Source organism: Abramis brama (genome assembly GCF_963993115.1).
Source record: "Abramis brama genome assembly, chromosome: 21".
NCBI classification, from domain to species: domain Eukaryota; kingdom Metazoa; phylum Chordata; class Actinopteri; order Cypriniformes; family Leuciscidae; genus Abramis; species Abramis brama.
Genome location: NC_139983.1, coordinates 9,487,229 through 9,501,784, shown reverse-complemented (window position 1 = coordinate 9,501,784; position 14,556 = coordinate 9,487,229). Strand labels below are relative to the sequence as shown.

The following is a 14,556-nucleotide window of genomic DNA, read 5'->3' as shown; positions in this document are numbered from 1 at the left end:
TAGCGAAGAAGAAAAAAACATTTTATTAATGGTAAATTCAACAACAAAGGTGAATAATGACTTGTTTTGTGTTTAAGATTTCAGTGAATCATCTGAAGAGTCGGCGTGCCTCTCACCTATTGGTCCCACAGGTTTCTTGATGAATCGCCCCTGAGCGAAGGCTTTGTCGATAGACTCCAACAATTCTGGCATGTGATCACCAAACCGTTTCAGTCTGTTGGATCTGCTGGCCATTAGCTGCTTTTTTCTCTTCAGTTTGAACTCCAGAGAGACCTGGATGTTTTTTTCCTCCATGCTAAAAAAATAAGAAAAACTCCAATACTGTAATATATCAAAATACTGCAAGAAATAAGGATCACCCTAGTGAAAAAACCTATACCAAAATGTATTTAAAATCCATTTATTTCCATACCAAGTATACTACAAATACATTAACATATTTACTGACATATCGCTTAAAACTTACTGATATAAATATTATCATCAAACTTTATTTGGAGGACCTCTTTATTGGCATATTAAGCATATTAAGCCTAAAGCATATATTAAAGCCAATATTAAGCATATTAAGCCTAAGAAAGTATTTTAATATCACTATTAGTAAGGATAGTATGATCTCTGTATAATATCACTCTTTAAATGCAAGATATTTAAAGTGTACCTAAAGTATATTTGCAATAGTTTCATTTTAGCACAATCAAATATACTTAAAGGTGTCATATAATGGTGCATGCACTTTTACAAGTTGATTGTACTGAAATGTGTGTTGGCAGTGCCTGTACACAACCATCATAAAATGATAAAAATCCATCCAGTGTTTTTTTTTTAAATCTTCTTATGTTTTCCCCTGTATCAAATCGACGCCCCTCCCACGATTGTTGATTGACAGCAGCGTTTCAACACAGACCCGCCCTCGCTTGTGAGCGAGCTGTCAATCAAAGTCCGCGCGGTCACAGCAGAATGGCGTCTAAGCGATTGTGGTGTTCTGTTCTTGGGTGTAATAAAGAACACGGCAGTCATTTTGATGTTCCTAAATCCGAACCGCTGAAGACCCAGTGGCTGAGTTTGTTTTCGAAGGGAATATTCCCCACGATCAACGTCAATGCTTTCATGTTTGCGCGAATCATTTCACACACCAGACTGCTTTACAAACGAGGGTCAGTATAAAGCTGGTTTTGCTAAGAAGCTGCTCCTGAAAAAAGGATCGGTACCAACTATTTGTGTTCCTGCTGCACCTCCAGAATAACTGAAGTGAGTGTAACGTTTTATTAACCTTTATATTAATCTTTATATTAATCTTTGCAAATCGCTTGCTGCACGCTTCACGATAAATGCGGCTGTTTACACTCAAGGTACATTACGGCATGTTTTCTATATACAACGTTCTCAATATAATTCATAATCCCATGTTTATAATGAACAACACGTTATGGTTATTGTGTTATTGTGTTACGGTGTACGCACAGAACAGAGGGGCGGGGTGAGCAAAGCTCATTATCATTTAAAGACACATGCACTTAAACGGCGTGCTGAAAACAGAGCTGTTTTTGACCAGGTAAAATTAGTGTTTTCTTACAATACTAATGAGAATTTTTAATTAAAGTATATTACAAACTTTTAATTTAGACCCCAAAGAATCATTTTAGCTTGTACAAAAATGGCATTATATGACCCCTTTAAGTATATCTTTAGTTGGACCTCAGCACTATTTCTGGATAACTAAAATGCATTAAGAACAAAATTAGTTTGTTCTAATTTAGCAGACTTTAAAGGGCCCCTATTATGGATTTTTGACCTTTCACGTAGTGTGTAACATAGCTACAAGTGAATGAAAACATACTGCAAAGTTTTAAATCTGAAAGTGCACTGTATATAAAGTTATTGTCTTTCAAAAGTAAGAGTTGACTCTGAGTCAATGAAATGAATCGTTTTCAAACGAGTCATAAGCCGTTTCGTTGTGACGTCAAGATGAAACATTAGCATATTGCCCATCCACTTATTGCACGCACAGACACCAGGGAAGACTTGAACCCCCTCAAACCTGCAGCTGATTCCTGTGGATACTGGACAGCATCATGTCGAGAACACGCTGTGCTCTACAATGTGAAGGTAAAGCCAGTTTTTTTCCACTGCGCAAGGACGAGCATGTGACGAGTGGTCAAAATTCATCTTTACCACGATACCACAGCAGTATAATTCTAAACTTTTGCTCTTTGCCCTTTATTTTACTTACGACACTTTACTTATTTTGCTTCTCAAATCTTGGAGTTCAGGGTAGGATTCGCACACCGCTTGCTCTTGAAAGATAGTGTTCAAAATGCTTAGTTTCAGTTTTATATTGTGTAGGTCTCCTGCTGACATTCTCACTGTCTTACTGAAATACTTCTGCTAGACAGTTGCCACTATTACCTATAACTGTCTATTAATTCAGATTGCCTGTCGTTCTCACTACTTTGAGGAAAGATTAAGCATGGAGCAAGATTTGTTTTACCAACTAATGTTACATCAGTCATTCACGCTAGAGCTCGTCTAATGCATGCACTGTTATTGATACAGTTTCCACATGTTCACCGCAATAAATTAGAAAAAATACTCTGTAAATAAATTAGTACAAGTAAAATAATCAGTTTGTTGATGGACATGCACTTGTTAATGCTGATGGTGAGGAATTACAGTTGCAACATCTCATAATGTTCCTCAAACTAAGTATCTATCACTGAGAAACGTCCTGCTCGAGTCGTCCTTGCGATGGAGGTTCGGGTTGAATAAATGTGGTGATGTGCAAATGTATATTATGAGGAAATGAAACCTTTGACCTTTGATGCATGTAAACTCCAAAACAACATTAGGAAACTTTAAAATAGCATAATAGGGGCACTTTAAGTATTTCAATTTAGTATGCCAAAAGTACAATTGTAGGGTATTTATATTAAGTACATACATATGTTAATGTTTTTGTAGTATACTCAGTAGAATATAAATGTATTTCAAATACATTTTGGTAATTTTTTTTCTTCACTTGGGCAAGTCAAGCTGGTTCTGTCACACATTTTTACACAAATGAAAAAAAATCATAATTTGACAGACTTCACTACATTTTACTCTTATCGCTACTTCTGGAAGTACAGAAGATGTTTTTGCAACTTAGAATATTTTTACAATATAAAATATTGTTTAAATCACAAAAGATGGTGAATTTTTTTACATTTTAGGTACATTTTAAGACTTTGTGGAAGCTGTACTGCAGCGGTTCACGTAACGTTTGAATATGCCTTGTGTCCCACCACATTCCTGTCTTCCTCCTCACTGTCCAGTCAATTAAAGGCACAAGCCCCATAAATAATACAGTTGCCAGACTTTACCTCAGTTTATCATATTCCTCTCTTCCTTTAAACAGAGCTTGTTGTTTGTCCTTAATCTCTTGATTCAGAGCGCTGGACTCTGTCTCAAGCTCTTCCAGTTGTTTTTTGAAGGTAGATATTTTTTTTAGATGCTGTGCGTGCTCAGTCTCATGACTTCTTCTGCCACTGCTAAAAACGTGACATTGACAGCATTGTCAAATTAGTTTATTACTTTAACTACATATTCATTTGAATCCTGTAGATACTGTAGAACAAATGAACAAACTATGGGCGTTTTCAGACCTGTAGATCATTTGCTTTTTTCCGAAACAGGGACTTAATTTGTTACAATGAAGCATTTTCTTCTTGGTTCATTCACTTTTCACAAGGCAACATTTCAAAGTGTACCATGTCACGTGTTATGGAGGACCAAATTACTCAAAATGAAATACTTCAATAAATAAAGAATTCAATAAAACAACAATTAAATGCACCAGTTTATTCTGAAATAATTACTTTAAGGATTAGTTCACCTCAAAATAAAAAAATTCCTGATAATTTACTCACCCCAATGCCATCCAAGATGTCCATGTCTTTCTTTCTTCAGCGGGAAAGAAATTAAGTTTTTTGAGGAAAACATTTCAGGATTTTTCTACACACAATGGACTTCAATGGCAACCAGAATGCTGAAGGTCAAGTCAATGCAGTTTCAAAGGGCTAGGAAGTGCTTCAAAGGGATCTGCACAATCCCAGAAATAAGGATCTTATCTAGCGAAATGATCGGTCATTTTCTAAAATTTTTTTAAATTTATATACTTTTTAACCACAATTGTTCGTCTTGTGCTTGTCTGCGACACGCCACGCAACGTGATGACGTAATATGTGGCACGTCGCAGACCAGCACAAGAAAAACAATTGTGGTTAAAAAGTATATAATTATTTATTTATTTTTTAGAAAATGACCGATCATTTCGCTAGATAAGACCCTTATTTCTCGACTGGGATCGTGCAGAGCCCTTTGAAGCACTTCAACATTCTGGTTGCCACTGAAGTCCATTGTGTGTAGAAAAATCCTGAAATGTTTTCCTCAAAATACTTAATTTATTTTCCACTGAAGAAAGAAAGACATGGACATCTTGGATGGCATTGGGGTGAGTAAATTATCAGGAAATTTTCATTTTGAGGTGAACTAATCCTTTAAGTAATTAATTATTAATTAATTAAATTAATTAATTAATAAATGTATCTATTTATTTTGTAAAATTCCATGAAAAAACAACATTTGAAGAGTTCAGATGCAAAAGCCTCTAAGTGCCATCTGGAATTTTCTTCTAGAATGATCATTTTTATCAAGCTCGTATATTTAAGTTCAGTAATTTCACTTAAATGGCAATGAAGATTACCTATTAATTGTCATTTAAGTGAAATTACTGAACTTTTCCTATTATGAATTGTGATACCGCTTGGTTTGTTGATCCGTTGGGTCAGATTGCTTTCTCACCTCAACCAAACCACCCCAGAGATCGTTTTCAATTGGCGATCTCGGAGTGATTGTTTTGGTGCGGATCCGAGTGCGATTGCCAATAAGTATTTGCAGTATTACCAATAAGAGGAAAATAAGTATTTGAACACCCTGCTATTTTGCAAGTTCTCCCACTTGGAAATCATAGAGGGGTCTGAAATTGTCATCGTAGGTGCATGTCCACTGTGAGAGACATAATCAAAAAAAATAATAATCCAGAAATCACAATATATGATTTTTTAACTATTTATTTGTATGATACAGCTGCAAATAAGTATTTGAACACCTGTCTATCAGCTAGAATTCTGACCCTCAAAGACCTGTTAGTCTGCCTTTAAAATGTCCACCTCCACTCCATTTATTATCCTAAATTAGATGCACCTGTTTGAGGTCGTTAGCTGCATAAAGACACCTGTCCACCCCATACAATCAGTAAGAATCCAACTACTAACATGGCCAAGACCAAAGAGCTGTCCAAAGACACTAGAGACAAAATTGTACACCTCAACAAGGCTGGAAAGGGCTACGGGGAAATTGCCAAGCAGCTTGGTGAAAAAAGGTCCACTGTTGGAGCAATCATTAGAAAATGGAAGAAGCTAAACATGACTGTCAATCTCCCTCGGACTGGGGCTCCATGCAAGATCTCACCTCGTGGGGTCTCAATGATCCTAAGAAAGGTGAGAAATCAGCCCAGAACTACATGGGAGGAGCTGGTCAATGACCTGAAAAGAGCTGGGACCACCGTTTCCAAGGTTACTGTTGGCAATACACTAAGACGTCATGGTTTGAAATCATGCATGGCACGGAAGGTTCCCCTGCTTAAACCAGCACATGTCAAGGCCCGTCTTAAGTTTGCCAATGACCATTTGGATGATCCAGTGGAGTCATGGGAGAAAGTCATGTGGTCAGATGAGACCAAAATAGAACTTTTTGGTCATAATTCCACTAAACGTGTTTGGAGGAAGAAGAATGATGAGTACCATCCCAAGAACACCATCCCTACTGTGAAGCATGGGGGTGGTAGCATCATGCTTTGGGGGTGTTTTTCTGCACATGGGACAGGGCGACTGCACTGTATTAAGGAGAGGATGACCGGGGCCATGTATTGCGAGATTTTGGGGAACAACCTCCTTCCCTCAGTTAGAGCATTGAAGATGGGTCGAGGCTGGGTCTTCCAACATGACAATGACCCGAAGCACACAGCCAGGATAACCAAGGAGTGGCTCTGTAAGAAGCATATCAAGGTTCTGGCGTGGCCTAGCCAGTCTCCAGACCTAAACCCAATAGAGAATCTTTGGAGGGAGCTCAAACTCCGTGTTTCTCAGCGACAGCCCAGAAACCTGACTGATCTAGAGAAGATCCTGTGTGGAGGAGTGGGCCAAAATCCCTCCTGCAGTGTGTGCAAACCTGGTGAAAAACTACAGGAAACGTTTGACCTCTGTAATTGCAAACAAAGGCTACTGTACCAAATATTAACATTGATTTTCTCAGGTGTTCAAATACTTATTTGCAGCTGTATCATACAAATAAATAGTTAAAAAATCATACATTGTGATTTCTGGATTTTTTTTTTTAGATTATGTCTCTCACAGTGGACATGCACCTATGATGACAATTTCAGACCCCTCCATGATTTCTAAGTGGGAGAACTTGCAAAATAGCAGGGTGTTCAAATACTTATTTTCCTCACTGTATGCCTAAACGAACTGAACTAAGGAAGAAAATGCAACCGGTTCTTGACCAAACTCTTCAAATGAGATAGGTGTGAAAACGCCCTACAGTATGACATGAAACATACTGTCATCAAATTTGAAAAACAGAAAGCCTAAAATTAGAGGTGTTCCCTCAACAAATGGACTCACCCATGACTTATTTTGTGAATTCTCTCCTGAAGAAGGCATTGCTCCTTTTCTAATTGTTTCAATTTATTCTCAGCGCGGAAGTAAACCACCTGAAAAACTGGCAATCTAAAAAACCTATACAAACTCTTCAGAAATCAACAAGGACCCTGCTTTAAAGGTGCTCTAAGCGATGTCACGCGTTTTTTAGGTCAAAATTTTTTTGACACATACAGCAAACATCTCCTCACCATCCGCTAGCTGCCTGTCCCCTGAACAAACTGTAAAAAAAACACGGTCTCTGTAGACAGCCCAGGTTCCACAAACAACAAGAAAAACAAACTGGGCTAACCTGCACCACGAAACATAACAAACCGTTTCAGCCAATAACTGACAAGAAGGATTTGGGGTGGGGTTTGGGGGGTTAGTGCGCGGATGAGGAGGAGGGAGGGTCTAGCTAGCCTCCATTTTGTTTGACAATACTTTTAACGTCAACAAGAAGTGACGTCACCCAACATCACTTAGAGCACCTTTAAGCAAGCAGCTAACTTAAAGTTATATTTCACCCAGAAATTAAAACCGTATAATCATTTACTCTACATCAGATCTTTCCAAACCCATAAAACTTTCTTCTTTTTCAACACAAAATGAGATGGTTCACATTGCTCTTTTCCATTCAGAAAGAAAGCGAATGACTTGAGCTGACAAACAAACTGCATAAAAGTAGTCCATACATGTGTTGAGCAATATTTTTAGTCTTTTGCCATTATTTAAAGGGGTCATGTCAAGGATTTTTTAATTATTTTTAAAGTTTCTTTGCAAACTCTCCATTACATTGTGCCTTGGGCTCGTTTACAAAACGCTCCGAACAAACATATAATATATAATCCTCCGACGATTAAACTATCCACTTTTTCCTGACACTGGGATCCTTGAGCTATTTAAATTGAACGCGTCACAGCTAACGTTCTTTGCCTATTCCATTTGTCCTATTGTCGACAGACTCAATTGCGTGTATTATGTCAGAAACTGACCACGCATCTGTATACTGTATCGCGACACAACGTTCACATCCAGTGTAGGCAAATGTTAGCCATTAAGTGACCGAATGCCAGTGGGAGGGGCCTATGGTGCGATGATGTAGAACTATTGACAGCCCCTTGTCACTTTATGTTTTCACCGCATGGGCAAAAAAAGTACAAACGCTCTTCAAAACATCATTTGTGATCCACAGAACAATGCCAAAAGGAAGAATTTTAATTTTTGGGTGAAATATTCCTTTAAGAATAACAAATACTACAAACAGGCAAAGTTGCTCAGTTGTTATGTTAAATGCTTATTCTAACTGTGGAGAGATGCAAGTCTTCATCAAAACAAAAGGCAGGTATTATGTAGCTTGAGATATTAAAATATACATGTGAGCATGTGTCAATTTATGATTTTATTGGAAGAAGCAATAACAAACAGAAAGAGAAAACAAAGACATCTCACCTCCTGATTTTTCTGTGCTTTTGTTTTGACTTTAATTTCCTCCTTCATTTTATGGCTCTCCTCTGCCAATTGTTCCTGCTCTTCTCTAAGCGTGCAAAGCTTCATCTGGATGTCCTGCAATCTCTTCTCAGCAGTGGAAACTTTGTTCTGAAAAGCAAAAAGACTTTTACATTTTTTTAAAAAAATGACTACTAATGTTTGGGGTTGGTAAGATTTGTTAATATTTCTGAAATAAGTATTTTACGGTCACCAAGACTGCATTTATGAGATCAAATATACAGAAAAAAAACTATATTTTTTAAATGTAATGTATTCCTGTGATGCAAAGCTGAATTTTCAGCATCATTACTCCAGACTTCATGTGTCACATGATCTTTCAGAACTCATTCTAAATGCTGTATGCTCCAGGATTCTTGGATTCAGGATTGCTCTATATTCTTGACGAATATAAATTTATTTAAAATGGTAATCTTTTGTAACATTATAAATGTCCTTGCTGAATAAAATAAAAAAAATCTACTGACCCCAAACGGTAGTGTGTGTATATACTGTTATGAATATATATGAAGACTTCAGATGCAAAAGGCTCGAAGTCTGTCTAATGTTTTTCTTTAATATTAACATTTTTATCAGGCTCCTATGTATAGGTTTATACCCAAGTACAGGCATTTCTGAATGGGCTGAGGCTGGGATTTAGTGGGTTTGAAGTGAAAGTATTTGATGAACGTATAGGCTACTATGTGTGGAGAGCATTCACTCAATATTATTATCATTTTTGACATAGGTGGCTTTAGAGGCTTTTGCATCTGAGGTCTTCATATATATACATATATATACACACTGCTGTTTGGGGTCAGTAGATTTTTTTTCTTAAGAAGTTAATTGTTTCTTTTTGTATATAGCTATATGCAACATGTAACAATCATCAATTAAAACACTTCACCTTTGACAATGATGTTTAACTGGTACTAAAAACTATAAAACAAACCCAAATCAATACAACTAATCACACAAACCTGACAGAGCTGCAGTTTTTCTTCATTTTTACAATCAGACTCTTCTTTTTCAATTTGTTCCTTCAGCTGTTCAACTTGTCTCTCCTTCTCCCTCACCTATAACCAACAAACAGAGACACTGTTTAACAGAGACTCTCTAACAGAGAATTTTTCACACTTCAGTAAGATACACTAAAATAACGCACCAAACACCACACCATCTTCTTTTTCAGCTCCTCTAGAGTCTGTCTCATATCGTCGAGCGACGACAAGCGTTCATATCTTTCTTTCTTTTGCAAGAACAACTGCCTGAGATCTTTGAGACACTAAAAATATAGAGATATGACATATGTGTGATGTTACCACAGTGGTGCATTGTGGGTAGATAAGTGTGAAAAACACTAAGGGTGATACATGACTAATGAATTAGCATATGAGTAAAGCCTCACTTCCTCTTGTCTTTCCACCTGGTCACGTGTCAAGGCTTTAGTCTGCTTGATGTGAATGTAGTCTCTTTTCATTTGCTCCAGAAGAGTTGCTTTCATGAAAAACTTCAGGGAAAAAAAAGATGAAAAGCATGAAAGTAGTTAGATGTATATCACTGCTTTAAATACTGGTGTATGGTATATGAAAAATAAATCACCTTATACTTGTCCGCTTCGCTTTTTGAATGCAGGAACTGTTTACTCATTTCTTGATTAAGGACTGACACAGGATTGTCAACCTGTAATATGAAATACAGAAATAAAGACATTACAGATTTGTGTGCTTTGCTTTAAACAACAAAATTATTACAACTAGATTTTTAACTAAATTGACTGATGCAGACCTGTGCCAAAATGTCACCAAAAATAATTACTTACAAATAGGTAAAAGAACATGAAATCTTTTATAAAAATTGCACTATATGCGAGCTGGTTTTTTATACAAAAAGTACCTGGATGCCAAAATGATCCAGTATAGCAGTTAACTCCTCCTTCTTTGTGGAAATGACATGCCCTAAAATTAGAGCAAATCTCAATATATGTGTGAACAGAGAAGGAAGCCGTTTCTGATAAAACCTGTCGACAGAAGTCATGCTATTACCAATTTTACTCTTGATTTTACAAGTCCTGCAACCATCACTTGAGATCCGATGCTCAATGCAGATGCTGTCTCCATAAATGTCACCTTTATAAGGGTCGTTTCCTCTGTTTTTTAATTTCACTTTAATGTCTGCAGAACTGTAAACAAAAGGATCAATACATTATTTTATAATATACAGATATATCAGTGCTTCTTTCCTTAAAATACACTAACCTCTCTCCATATTTCACAAAGCCTTTCAAAGATGTTCCTCTATTGGTTGTAGTTGCTTTTCCACCAAGACCCACTATAAGTGCTGTCAGAATGGCACTTTTCCCAGCTTAGAGTAGCATTACAAAATACATTGAGGAAAGAGTGAACATTGTTAATACTTTCATGTTTTTGAGACATTTATACCAGTGGTTCTCAACTAGGGGGGCAGCACCCACTCTTAAAAATTATTTAAATTTAGTTACCGGTATATAACAATCTTAATTAAAATGCTAAAAAAACACTTAAAATAAATATGCAAAACATTAAACAGAGGTACATATCAGCTTAGATAGGAGGGCCTTTGAATATTGTCTCGGACAAAGTGGGGACTTGGGAGTCAAAAGGGTTGAGAACCACTTATTTATACAGTCTGAACACATCCACCCATCATTTTGTAAGTATTTTGCACACTTAACACAGCAGTAAAGTCAAGTCATCAAAACTATGAAATAAGCATTTCCTTCACAATCTGCTCCAATAACAGCCATTAAAAAATATATAGGCACAATTTATTTTAAATGCTTTCCAGTGTCTCCAAATGTTTGACTGGTATTGTACATTCAAATAATTCATATTATATAAATTTGAATTAAAGAAATTCTTACTTCCATTGTTCCCAACAATGAAGTTGACATTTGGTCCAAATTTGAAAGGTCCAAGCGAATGGTGGCTCATAAAGTTCCTTAAAGTGATACTTTCTATCACGCCGATGTCTCCGGCACTCTGAAACAGCACAAGATAAATGCAGTGGCGTAAAGTATTTAAGTAAATGTAATCAGTTGCAGTACTTAAGTATCTTTTTGGCTACTTTGTAGTTTTACTGAGCATCAACATTACTTTTACTCTCTACTTGGCTACATTTTTGAATAAGCATATGTACTTTTTACTCCAATACATCTGTGATGAGTAATGCAATTACTCCTTACATTTTGCACATCACCTATTTTCTTCTGCAGCAGTTTATTTCTGCTACAAAAGAAGTGATTTTACTATCTACTAGGCGTTGAAGGTACTATGGGTGCTTCTCAATACTAAAATTGATGCTTCCTTGTTTCCTCGCTCCTCCGTCCTCCAGCCTTTGACCTGGAAACCGATCAAACTCAGTCATCTTGAAGGACATCTCAATTCTCTAATTGCGCCATGAGGAGGCAAGGAGTGAGAAAGCTTCCTGAGGAGTCATGAGCAAGGATACACAAGTGTAGCCTTCCCTCGCTTCCTAAGGGGATGGAGCTAAGACGGCAAGGAAAGGAAGCGAGGAATGGAAACGAGGATGCACACATAAGAAATGAGAAGCACCCTATCTGTGCGTTCACACCTCCGCCGACGAGAGCGGCAAAAGTCGTTCTCGCCGCCCTACCAACGACGCCATAGAAAGATTTATGGACGCTCTGATGCTCTGACGTATAACGAATGCTTGGTCTTTTTTTCAACTTTATTTAAAGGGGCTGCAAAGCAAACACACATGTTGATCGTTATTTGTGCAGACTGACCAAGTAGGGTATAAGTTAACCTCATGGAATCTTTTAAATGTGAAACTAAGAAATTGATCGATGGAAAGAACTTAAAAGTCGGCATGAAATTAAAATTGACCCTATTTACTTTGTTAGCCCATATTACTAGTCTTGTGGTGAACAATTAATCTGTGCAAGTTAATACACAGAAAAAAATTGTTTGCCGTGGTAATCTTTAATCAAAATCTGAAAAGTTACTTCCGCTTAACCACTACCCTCAAACCGATAGTCTGCTATGAGCGAGAGATGGAGAGGAGGAGCGCTAAAGTAAAACCCCGCCCTCTGTTCAATATTCTGTTACATTTGGAAATACGTCACACTGGAGAAAAGTCGTTTGCAACATCCGGTTCACGAGGACTTCAACAATTATAGTGACATGTTTGCTAACGAAATAAACCAATTAAAAGCCATTAGTCTGGTGTGGCTTTTGTGTTCATGGTTAAATGCTAATCTAATTTGCATTCCCACTGAAAAACAAGCATTCTTATCCAATTCACATGATCAACCTCTCCCCTATTTTGCTTGGAAACTAATGTGGTCGGAACCAAAATTTACAGGACTGCGTTCTCTGGAATCCTCTCAAGCGGAGGACTTCTACATTCTGATTGGTTGCCGCCGAACCGCGGCATAGCTCATTACCATAAAGTTGACCTGACTTAAACTCTCCTCGCCGCTCTCACCGCCCTCACCGGAGCTCGCCGCCGAATGACTTCCGGCCACTTTGACGTTCTCGCCGGCGGCGGTGTGAACGCACAGTATCTCTTGTGCATTTTGTCCTTACTCACCCAAACTTGACAACAAGGCTAGTGAATGTAGCTTTATAATGGCAGTGAAGTCCATAAAAGTGCATCCATCCATAATAAAAGTGCTCGATATGGCTCTGGGGGGCTAATAAAGGCCTTCTGAAGTGAAGCAATGCGTTTGTGTAAGAAAAATATCCATATTTAAAACTTTATAAAGTAAAATAAAGTAAAGTAAAATTTAACTTAAGTGTAAACCGCAACTATGCGAGTAATGCGACGTTCTGCTGATATCTACGCTACGCCATGACGCACTACGCTACTTCCAACGTCACAAGTTATGCTTTAGACGCAAGTAGACTGCGTATGGCCATTTGGCCGGAAGCTATAATTTTACTTTATAACGTGTTAAATATGACTATTTTTCTTACACAAACAAACGCATCGCTTCGCTTCAGAAGGCCTTTATTAACCCCCCGGAGCCGTTTGGATTATTACTTTTGGATTTGCACGATGGATGCATTTTTATGGACTTCAAAACAGAAACCGGCCATTCACTGCCATTATAAAACTTGGAAGAGCCAGGACATTTTTTTTATTTAACTCTGATTGTGTTTGTCTGAAAGAAGAAAGTCATAAACACCTAGGATGACTTGAGGGTGAGTAAATCATGGGCTAATCATTTTTGAGCACTTGAACTAAACTGAGACTTAACTGAGGCTGTTCTGTCAACCTTGATTTATTAGAATTTTGAGGTGTTCAGTTTTGTGAACATGTGATTACTCTCCTCACAAAACAACTGTTTCTTGTTTTTCACTGGCGTGTCTCTCAGTTGTTGAGAAATTGTGCATCTTTGAGCCTATGCTCAGAACGAGTAAAATACTTTAATACTGTTAAAATCAGATCGCATTGGAACGAACAGGTGACTTGTAACTTGTAATGTAATATCATTTTCGGTGTAAGGACATTTTTCTGTACTTTTACTCAAGAATGGTTTTCAGGTACTCTTTACACATCTGGATAAATGTTATTTGGACCAGAACTGTCACAGTAATGTTCATTATGAATGCACCATTGTCACTATCAGGTTCTGTTCAGGAAATCATTAAACTGACCGAAGAAGAGAGTGAGTGATCTTGCTGGATTCCATCTTCCTCATCAACCTCCTCCTCATCCTGTACATGCGTTTTACAATCTGTCCTAGGAGTCTTAGAGGGTTTTACAACATTGTGAGCACAAGATTTCCTCTTATTCATGGCAGAAAGATGCCCAAACTAGAAGAAAGCAGAAAGGACATACTGTACTATTATATGCTATTTCACAGAAACACATCACAGATAACAGCATGCATCTGATTCGTGCTGTCAAAAATATTTTATCCACTTAACCTATCCATTAATTCTGCACAGCTTTATGCAGGCAAAAGCAACGTACTTCATACTTGATGTCAGAAACGATTTTAAAATGTCACTGAAATCCATTAATAACAACAGATACTGCAACACAAAGAGGAAACACATGCACTTGGAAATATGCCAACAACAACTACCGTGACATAAATCAACTGACATGGATGAACAGGTGAACAGCACATCAGAATCGCTTTCGCATAAGTACACACAGTTTAATAGCGCATAAATTGCATTAAATTAATGATGAATATGATTGTACTTACGCCATTCCTTTGCATCTGGAAAGTGAAATATGTCTTATTGAGGACTTCCTGGTTGACAGACAGCGCGCAGCTACAACAAACTCCACCCTCTGAAAATGACTGCAA

The 14,556-nt window shown here is 37.5% G+C and overlaps 1 protein-coding gene across 1 annotated transcript in view; it reads right to left on the bottom strand.

Moving 5' to 3' along the window:
* Positions 1 to 14,556, bottom strand: part of smc6 (structural maintenance of chromosomes 6) — a 21,783-nt gene extending 7,227 nt beyond the window's left edge. Inside the window, exons 1-14 of the mRNA XM_084097625.1 lie at positions 14,452 to 14,556; positions 13,892 to 14,050; positions 11,131 to 11,248; positions 10,487 to 10,592; positions 10,274 to 10,410; positions 10,125 to 10,186; positions 9,831 to 9,911; positions 9,637 to 9,738; positions 9,394 to 9,513; positions 9,209 to 9,304; positions 8,193 to 8,339; positions 6,726 to 6,814; positions 3,363 to 3,530; positions 117 to 295 (exon numbers count right to left, since the gene is read on the bottom strand). Of these exons, the coding sequence (XP_083953751.1) occupies positions 117 to 295; positions 3,363 to 3,530; positions 6,726 to 6,814; positions 8,193 to 8,339; positions 9,209 to 9,304; positions 9,394 to 9,513; positions 9,637 to 9,738; positions 9,831 to 9,911; positions 10,125 to 10,186; positions 10,274 to 10,410; positions 10,487 to 10,592; positions 11,131 to 11,248; positions 13,892 to 14,050; positions 14,452 to 14,466 (1,579 nt within the window). The 5' untranslated portion in view covers positions 14,467 to 14,556. The remainder of the gene's footprint in view (positions 1 to 116; positions 296 to 3,362; positions 3,531 to 6,725; positions 6,815 to 8,192; positions 8,340 to 9,208; positions 9,305 to 9,393; positions 9,514 to 9,636; positions 9,739 to 9,830; positions 9,912 to 10,124; positions 10,187 to 10,273; positions 10,411 to 10,486; positions 10,593 to 11,130; positions 11,249 to 13,891; positions 14,051 to 14,451) is intronic.